This window comes from Myotis nattereri (genome assembly GCF_964212035.1).
Source record: "Myotis nattereri genome assembly, chromosome: 3".
Taxonomy (NCBI): domain Eukaryota; kingdom Metazoa; phylum Chordata; class Mammalia; order Chiroptera; family Vespertilionidae; genus Myotis; species Myotis nattereri.
In genome coordinates, this window is record NC_138077.1 from 194,107,135 (window position 1) to 194,117,168 (window position 10,034).

Consider the following 10,034-nt stretch of genomic DNA (forward strand, 5'->3'; position numbering starts at 1 on the left):
GGCCTAGGTCTCAACCCTAGCCTTGCCAAAAGTCCGTACGTGGGCCCTTTACTGACCACAGCCCCAAGGCCTCTCACCCTGGCTGGGGACGGATCCTTTAGAAAAGGACCTCAGCCTCCTGGATCATGCCCTTCCAATGGGTGAGCAGCCTACTTTCTGCCCAGTCTCAATCAATACCTTATCATCGATAGCCAAAGTGAAGGCAGGGCTAGGCCCAGGGGGAATATAAGTGTCTCCCTGGTGATTCTTAGAGCTTCACTGGGGAGATGAAATAGACATACTAAGCAGCGGTCCAGATTCCTGAGAGGTAGAGATCATCACTGGAGGCTGGCTGGGGAAGTCAGGGAGGGCTTCCTGGAGAAAGAACCTATGATGGCTTTGCTGGAGAGGGTGAGGTGAATTTTATTGCATGCATTCTAGGCGCCAGGCATACTCATATGCTTTTTTATTTTTATTTCTTATCCCTTGTGACACAGGTGATATTATATAAATTTTATAGATGAGAAAATGGAGTCTCAGAGAAGTGAAATGATTAACCTAAGACCACATGGTTTTGTACATGTTAGAGGCATGGTTTAAATTGAGGACCCTCTGATGTCACGGCTCATCTTATTCTTCTGCATCCAGGCTCTGCCTTTGCCAGGGTCCAGTAGTGTTTAAAGGACTGATGAAGTTCAGAAGTGCATGAGAAGAGGTACTCCAGGTTGTCAAAGGAGCAGGGTGGGGACATACTGGATGAGTCTGGGGAGACAGGAGAACACTGGGCTATTGGATCTCAGGGATTCAGAGGGAACAATGGGGACTGAAGCTGGAAGAGTAAGAGAGCTGGTCATTTATCAGGCTGAGCATTCAGACTTGATGGTTAAGTAGTGAGTGAATGAGTTCTGGGGTGAGGGATACAGAGCTGGTGTTTTGGAGACCTATCTCTGTTTTTATTTATTTCAGAGAGGAAGGGAGAAGAGAGAGATAGAAACATGAATGAGAGAATTGTCGATCGGCTGCCTCCTGCATGCTCCACACTGGGGATCGAGCCCACAACCTGGGCCTGTGCCCTGACCGGGAATTGAAATGTGACCTCCTGGTTCATGGGTCAAAGCTCAACCACTGGGCAACACCAGCTGGGCTTGGAGACCTATTTTGATGGGCAAGGGTCCAAGTTGCCAACTTGCGGTAAAGGCTGTTAATGCGAAGCATGTGACCAGGTGAGATGGACCCCCATTCCCTCCTCCAACCCCAGCTCCAGATATCCCTGGGTAGGGGAGAACGACCAGCTTGCCTCCACGGGCCACTACCTGAGCGTTCCCTCTACCTGGGTCATCTTCCACATGGAAGGTCAACTCTACCAACGCTGGGCTCATCCTCAGCTATTCCTCCCATTTCCTAGAGGGCTCACCAGGCCCTAAGCACCTCCCACAACCACCTGACCCTTCCCCTCCTCCATACCTTTGCACGAACTTTTTTTCTCTGCCTGAATACTCAGTGTTTTCTCCTCCTCAGCGAACTCCTATTTACCCGTCAAGATCCAGTTCAATTGTTCATTTTCTCCTGCAACATTTGTGACTTAGAGGCAAGATTCAGCTCCTCCACCATCCCTCCCACCTTTCTCTGTTGCCATTGTCTGTTCTGAGTGAGTTTTAGGCGGTGGGAGACATGATGCAGGTTTGAGTTGCTCCTTCTGGTGGGTAGAAAGGGCCACGGTTGGAGGGGCAAGTGATCTAAACCCGCCTTCTCGAATACCAAGGGGCCCTGGATGAGGTGGGATGGGGTGCATTTGAGCTGGACTGTGAAGGGCTCAGCTGGCCAGCAGCGTTGGGAGCAGGGTGTGTGTGTCCAGGGGGAAGCACACGGCAGGGGGTGGAGTGGCGGGGGCACTCCATGGCCACGGGGCAGGCTGAGGACAGACACTGCTTTGGCTTGAGGGGCTGAGGCAGAGGATGAAAGAGGATGGTGCCTGAGGCATTTCAAAAGGCAGAATGTTTAGGACTCAGGGCAGCTGCGAGGCGGGGTGTATGAGGTGGAAGGTGAAAGGTGCTCGCTGGAGTTGGGGTTGCAGAGGCCAAAGACGGATTATCCAGGACAGAAAAGCAAAGAAAGCCTGGGGAGAGCAAGGCCACCCCTCAGCTCCCACCCTGATGCACATCACGACAGCGTCAATATACACACCTAACTTGTGATCAAGTTCTGTTTATTTTAGAAGCATAAACACTGGAACCAGGAAGGAGTGATGAGAACAAGACGCCGGCCTCCTTGACAGGGCTCTGTGTGTGTAATCCAGGCCTACCCAGCAGCCTGGCCCAGCCTCTTCCTGCGAGGAGAGGGTGTGAGGACAATCTGGGTGGAGGAGAAACTTCCATGGCGGTGGGGGTGGAGTAACTTGGCTTCGGGTCCCCCTGAACAAAGTGAAAAAAAGGCCAGAGGGCCGAAGCCTTCGGTCAAGAGCACCCCGAGCTGGCTCTGTCTGTGCCTGCGGCAAAGCCAGGTTCTGGAGGGGAAACCATGAGGTGTCGTCTGGTCACCAGGAAGGTCCCGGGTGTCCAAGAACAACCGATGGTGAGGCCCCACAGCCAGCAAGCACCCGCTTCCCCCGCCCTCGTCATCTCTGCAGAGCCTTCAAGGAGGGGGCACCCAAGGCAGCCAGACTTCCCAGGCCCCGCTGTTGGGTGACATAAGTCCCAGGTTCCTACAAATACTGTTTCTTAGAAGCATGGCTGCTGGGATATTTCTGGCTACTCTGAGGGTACGGGTCCAGGAAGGGGGGTGGCCTAGAAGCAGCCAGCCTCTCCTCTGTAGTCAGGTTGGCCCAGTTCTGCTCACTGGATGAGAGCCCGCTGTAGACGGGGCATGGCTCGGATGAGGGCTCCTTGCCCATGGGGAGGTAGAAGACCTGGTTAGCGTAGGGCTCCGGGGTGGTGCCCTGAGCGAGGGGGGCATGCTGGCCCTGCTGGGCCTTTAGTCTCCGTGTGAGGTAGCGGTACAGCAGGTGCACCAGCTCCAGCAGGTTGAGCAGCAGGGAGATGAATCCGACCACCTGCATGAAGATGATAAAGATAGTCTTCTCGGTGGGGCGAGAGACATAGCAGTCCACAGAGTGGGGGCAGGGTGCGCGGTGGCACACGTACACGGGCGCCATGGTCCAGCCGTAGAGACGCCACTGGCCGTACAGGAAGCCTGCCTCTAGGATGCTCTTGCAGATCACACTGAGCACGTAGGTGCCCATCAGCGCCCCTCGGATCCGCATGCGGCCATCTTCGGCCACTGAGATCTTGGCCATCTGACGCTCTATGGCTGCCAACGTCCTTTCCACGCAGGGGTCCTTGTGCGGCAGTGCCCGCAGCTCCTCCTCCTTCTGCCGCAGCCGCTCCTCACGCCGAGACAGGTGAATGACGTGGGCCAGGTAGATCAGGGTGGGCGTGCTGACAAAGAGGAACTGCAGCACCCAGTAGCGGATGTGGGAGATGGGGAAGGCCTGGTCGTAGCAGACGTTGGGGCAGCCCGGCTGGGCCGTATTGCACTGGAAATCCGACTGCTCGTCACCCCACACGGACTCACCGGCCAGGCCCAGGATGAGGATGCGGAAGATGAAGAGCACTGTCAGCCAGATCTTGCCCACCACAGTGGAGTGCTGCTGGACCTGGTCCAGCAACTTCTCCAGGAAGCCCCAGTCACCCATGGCTCCTGGGCTTCTGTCTGCAGGGAGACAGAAAACACGGTCAGGATGGCACCTTCTCAGCCGGCCGAGCAACAGGCCCGCAGCGGGACGGGCCATGCCCTTTTACCTACAGGGAAACTGAGGCACAGGGCGGGGAAGGGACTGGCCTGAGGGCTCACGCCCAGCAGGGTGGTCAGGACTAAAAGCAGATCTTGGGAGGGTGGCTGCTAAGCTCTGGCAAAGGCCCTGTCTAGTCGCACACATCCGTGTCCCTCTTGTTCCCAGCCGGAGTCCCAGGATGACCACAGCCCAAAAAAGATTCAGATCAAACTGAGGCTCCTGAGCCAATGGGAACGGAGAATTTGAGGAACGTGTCCAAGGAAGGTCACACAGCTGTGCCATGTCCCTCGTCCCTTTTGTCCGGGACAGGCTGTCCCCAGACAGTGGGAGGGGGTGGTGGTGCTATCTTCAGCTTCTCAGGGTGCCCAAAGCCTCGGTCCCTACTCCCTTCCTCTGGTCTCATTCTAACTTTTGAGTTTGTGGCAGGAGGGGTGTCAGTATCCTGCACGAGCTCCACCTGCCAGCAATAGGGACCCGCACTAAGTATAATGCTTGATCCTGCCGGCTTCCTCCATCCCAAGACCCCCCACGCTGTTGCTGCCAAATTCGACTATTGAATTGTCATAGCAGGGGAGAGGCACAGGCCGCAAGGTTCCCAGAACATCTTGGGGCAGGGGAGGTAGGGGAAGGAGGAGCAAAGGAACCAGACCTGGGTTCCAATCCTGACTCCCTCTTACAAACGGGAGACCTCGCTAATGTGACAACCTCTTAGCACCTCTCTTGTAAAATGGAAATAATACTATTCCTGCCTCCCGAGGTTATAAGTGAAAGAAGATAGGAACCTTGCTTCGCACAAAGCCTGGCCACGGGCAGACTGGATGAAGGCCGCTAAAGTGGTTCGCACCCCACCGCCCTCACGCCCCGCACTGCGCAGCAGCCCCCAGCCCCAAGCGCAACTCACCGCCTGCCTGCCAGGCGGCCCAGGTGTTGGTGGGGACGCGCGGTGGCCCAGCGGCGCCCGGGGAGCCCTGCTGGGACCTCGCCTGGAGGCCGGGACCGCGCCTGGAGGCCTTAAATAGCGCCGAGGGGCGGGGCAGGAAACGGGGCGGGAGGGCAGCGGCGGTTTCTCAGAGCCCGGGGAGGGGACGGGAGGTGCAGGCACTCACACCCGACTCTCCTGGAAGGGGCTGGGGAGATGGCGCTGGGGTTGGGGTGAAGGCGCTCTCTCCTCCAGCTGACGGTATTCCAGGCGTTAGCTCTCCTGGCCGCAGTGTCTTTGGTGACGGAACAGGAGTTCTCCAAAGCGAAGTTGTCAGGGCGGGGTGGGGCGGGGGTATTTGAAAGTATTACAGCAAGAATCTGCTGATCCCGCAACTGGCCCGAGGGGGGTGTGAGGGGGTGTGAGGGGGTGTGAGGGGGGCAGATGGGGCGGGGGAGTGTGGAGGAGACTGTTCTACGATGTGATTGGGGCCAGATCCTATACCTAGATGCCAGATGCCACCCAAGGGAGACCGCTTCTCCTAAATCCGCATCCCCCCCTCACCCCCACCCATCGACCCCTCCCCTGTGCTCCACAGGTGCTGGCTCCAGGAACAGGCTGGTGCCCTGCCCCACAAACATGCCAGTGTCAGGCATTTCCCCTTGGATGGGGTGGGGCATGCGCAGCGCCCGGATCCATCCTGACCTGTCCGACATGACAGTTTAGCACCTGCCAGGAGGGCTGGAGGATGCCCACACCATCTTTCCCACAGGACGTGCCTCCTCTCGAGTAATGCACGCTCCCTAAGAAACTCTTGATGTAACTAATGCTGGAGTTGTAAGCCTCTTCAGGCTCCGAGCCTGGGAAATGTTATGCAACAGGGCCTCCAGGGAAGGGCCTTTCCTCCACGCTGGGGGCCTATTGTCTGTCCTTGGTGAGAAGAAGGGAGACCAGCATTTGTTATGTAGCCATGGTGGCCCCCCTCCCCGCCTGCACTGGGCCAGGACAGGCAATAAAGGCTCATTCGGACATGGGGAACCACAGCGCCCTCCCTAGAGTCTGTGATGGAGCCTGCGTCTCAACTGAGCCTGTATCCTTGCAGAATTCTCAAACATCCCCACTACACAACCAAAGTCACCAAGCAACTTCCATGCACCACTTGACATTGGGGAAGGGGACTTTCTGGACCTTTAGCTTGGATCCCATCTTCATGCCTCTAAATGGGAGGGTGGGACACCATTCCGGCTCCCTCGCTCATTCCGGCTTCACCCTGTTGGTGAATATTAGTGAGGGTCTGCTGCGGTATGGAGCCAGGGATTCCATCCTAACCAGCCAGATGTGGTCTCTGGCCACCCGCTCTCACTAGCTGGAGCAGGAGGTGGGAAGGGAGTATATCAGCTCTTGGGATGACAGTAAACTGGGAAATGTGCAAAGTTCTCCTGAGAAGGACAGGGGGACTCACAGGGGACTTGGTTAGGAACGTTTCCTGGAGGAGACTGCATTAGCCAGGTTGGGAGTGGGCGTGGGGGTGGCTGAGGGAAGAGCATTCTAGGAAGAAGGAACAGAAAGGGCAAAGGACCAAGGACCTGGGGTTGCCAGGTCCTGAGACCTTGGCCACAGTCTCCAGAGTGCTGGCCTTGGTGGGTGGAAGCAGTAAAGCCGAAATTGAGACCTGGCTGTGGACCCCTGGCCCTCAGGCACCTTGCATAAACCCCTGTGCCTCAGTTTCGTCCTCTGCATAATGGGGATAATAATAATACTGTGTAGGGTTGATAGGCGATCGAGTCAAAGCACACAGCATATTATTGATACACAGGAAATTTTCAAGTTGAGTGGTGGCTAAAATCATGTGACAAAATGGATCCGTGGGTTGTTCTTGGTGGGAGTTGTGGACCAAAAATAAATAAAATAATAAAAAAATTGGGGTCCATGGAAAGTAACTGTTACATCACCAGAGCAAGGATGATGGCCCAGGTACAGAAACTGGCCAGGGCAGAAAGCTCCAGATGCCCAGCAAGGGGCAAAACTGGGAAAACAAGAACTTTGTCCCCAGGACCCCCTATCCTCCTGTAGCACGTCACTGGTCAGGCGGTTTGGACCCCTGATCTTTCATATCGCTGGTCAGGCGGTTTAGACCTCCTGACCTTTTCCTCCCTAGAGATAACATCTAGGCCTCAGTCATATTTCAGCTCCAGGCCCAGAAAAGCAGCAAAACCAGACGAGTGATCCTGTGGTTGCCTCAGGACCAGCTACATTGACTAATGACCCCCTGCCCTGGCACTGACCAGTCAGTGGAGACCATGACCCTGAAAGAGCACACCTGGAAAGCTGATTAAAATTCTATTGAGACCCTCTCCTGGGACCTCCCCTAAGATTGCACTATATCTTCTCTACAAATATTAATAATTTAAATCATGGGTATGGTCTTCATGTATTTACCTGTATGTTATATGTGTTTTCTGCCTCCAGATGGCACCACTAGGGTATAATGTTTTATTGGCCTACAGAGATTAAATACTTATATAAATTGAATAGGATCCTATGATCTAGACAAAATATTTAATATTAAAACCAGTTTAAGTTTAATTAATAACTTTTAAAGTTATTAACATAATATATACATTTGTTTTTACCTAGATTTACAATACAACTAGAGGCCCAGTGCATGACATTCATGCACTGGAGGAGGTGGTCCCTCAGCCCGGCCTTTACCCTCTCACAGTACAGGACCCCTCAGGGGATGTCCACCTGCCGGCTTAGGCCTGCTCCCCTAAGTTGGCAGGTGGACCCCCCGAGGGGTCCTTAGCACTGCAGTGGAGGCAGGAGAGGCTCCTGCCACTGTTGCTGCACTTGCCAGCCGTGAGCCAGGATTCTGGTTGAGCGGTGCTCCCCCTGTGGGAATGCACTGACCACTGGGGCCAGGGTGGTGGTGGGGGAGTGGCGGGGGGGAGGCAGTTCCTGCATTGAGCGTCTGCCCCCTGGTGGTCAGTGCTCATCATAGGGACTGATTGTTTCACCATTTGGTCCATTTGCATATTAGGGTTTTATTACATAGGATCTTTTGATTAGTATATTTGACAACCTTCCCAAAGTTTAAATTTCTTTTTCTCTTTTTGTTAATTCTGTGAGGATATTTTTCTATTGATTTTTAGAGAGAATGGAAAGGAGGGAGAGAGACAGAGAGAAAGAAGCACCGATGTAAGACACATCTATTGGTTGTCTCTGCATACCCCAACAGGGTCGGGGGATCGAGCTTGCAACTGAGGTATGTGCCCTTGACTGGAAACAAACCCATGACCCTACAGTCCATGGACCGACACTCTATCCACTGAGCCAAACTGGCTAAGGCCCAAAGTTTAAATTTCAAAAGACTTATTTATTTATTTATTTATTTTTACCAGAAATATGACTTCGAGTTATTACAATGGGCCCTGAAATATCTCAAGGATTCATTCTCTCTCCTAAGTTTCTAAACTAATTAGGCCTATTTAATATACTTGAAAAATTACATGGGAAGCTTTGTCAAATAAAAAAATTAGTAATAATAACTATGTTTTATTAGAATACATATATTTTTATTAAAATGAATACAAATTTCAGTCTGCTCTAGGAAGGAACTTGTAAAGATTCAGAGCTGAGTTTAAACAGGAAATTCTCAGGAGTAACAGGTATCCTGTTGGTGACACTGGCCCAGCATCTGGCAGTAGAACTCCAGATATTTGTGATCCACACACTGGGGTGTTTATGAATTGTCTACAGTGCTCAATGCATACTTCCAAGAGCCATGTACTTTGTTTTAAAATCTTGCATGTTGTTTGTTCTTTATATGTATTGTAAAACTCTATATTGAACCTAAGAATATAAACTTTATATTATTCTCTTATGTCATTTCACAATAATTATTATTTACCAGAAAATCATTATCTTGGAATGTTATATCTTACAAAATGGCAAGGTTCTTTGTCAATTGTTTTATGGTCAAATCTATAACCATGTCACTTAAATGTCATTTACAGGCCATCATTGTTTTACTCTGATGCATTTACAAATATGTTAGCTAAGTGTTTGAAAAGATTCATAACAAGGACACTGGCTTACCCTAAATTACTAAGAGGTCATCTCTTTAAAGTAAGTAAAATATAGAACTCTAAAGAATGACTGAAAACATAAAATACTGGCAAATAATCAGGACAAACAAAAGATTAGTTATATGGAAAGCTTTCTGTCTTTCAGATATAAGAAAGCTTGTTTTTATTTTCCTAGAACAATTTAGTAAATTATATCTTCACTAGAGGCCCAGTGCATGAAATTTGTGCATTGGTAGGGTCCCTAGGCCTGGCCAGCAATCAGGACCAATCAGGGCCTTCCAGGTGCCAGCTGGGGCCTTCCTTCATTCCTCAAGCCCCCTGGTTGTCAGTGCACGTCATAGCGAGGGCTCAAACTCCCAGTCTCCTGGTCGAACTCCTGAGGGGACACTTTACCTATTAGCCTTTTATATATGTAGGTAAGCAATATGGAAGCTTTCCTATTTTTCTCCCTATCTTGTCCCTCTAGAACTTGGCAATTCTTAATGAATGAGTCATGGCAATATGTTCCTTTGCATAAACTCAATAAGACCAGTTTTCAATTGTGGTTTTATTATCCAAGACTTTGACTGGAATGTCATGTCTGAAAAATATGTGCTTGGACTCTAACTGTCACCAGAAAGCTTTAAGGAATGAAGACTGACTTTGAAGACAATAAGAGCCCCTTGGAAAAAGCCTGGTACCTTGTTTGGTCCTATGGTTCACAGCAAACTTTCCAGGTAAGGAATGAAGGTTGCTTTCCTAAGAGATGGGAAGGAAGGAACCTCAAGACATCACTGGGGACCTCAAGAACTTAAGGAGTTCACCCAAGTCTATAAGTATTTCAGGCAAACCTGATGGCAGCTAAATGGCTCAGCTTCTTTGTCCCGAGGGGCTAATTACAGTACAATCATGAGATTTCGGCAAAGCAGATTTTTAAAAGCTTGTATAATCAATTGCTATTCTTATTGTGTTTATGCAAATGATCAGGCCAAATGGTAACTAGACTTAATACAGTAAGTAAATTGGTTTTAATTTGGCTCTTTAATAAAAATGAGAGTAATTTTAGGGGGGGAAATTGTGTTTCAATAGATTCTATAATACACAGTTGTGAATATTAAACCCAAAGTTTTATTTTTCATCTATGAATTGAACTGGACCCTGAATTTATCTAGTTTTCTTAAATATTTGGCTACTACCCTCCAAACGAATGTTTCATTTTTCTCCTATCCTTTTACTTAGAATTATTAGAACTAATGTTTCATTCCTTCCACCAGACCAT

At 50.8% G+C, this 10,034-nt stretch overlaps 1 protein-coding gene across 2 annotated transcripts; it reads right to left on the bottom strand.

The window, feature by feature from the left end:
• Positions 1 to 428: 428 nt before the first annotated feature.
• On the bottom strand, positions 429 to 4,748 carry GJA4 (gap junction protein alpha 4). 2 transcript variants are annotated; one of them, XM_081088361.1, is made up of 3 exons: positions 4,671 to 4,748; positions 2,164 to 3,687; positions 429 to 741 (listed from the first exon to the last, which is right to left on the bottom strand). In XM_081088361.1, exon 2 carries the CDS (start codon positions 3,668 to 3,670, stop codon positions 2,681 to 2,683), a length of 990 nt encoding a protein of 329 aa, XP_080944487.1. In that variant the 5' UTR covers positions 3,671 to 3,687; positions 4,671 to 4,748; the 3' UTR covers positions 429 to 741; positions 2,164 to 2,680. The 2 variants fall into 2 exon arrangements, with proteins under 2 accessions (XP_080944487.1, XP_080944486.1); XM_081088360.1 differs by lacking the exon at positions 4,671 to 4,748 and having other exon boundaries at positions 461 to 741; positions 2,164 to 4,218.
• Positions 4,749 to 10,034: the final 5,286 nt, after the last annotated feature.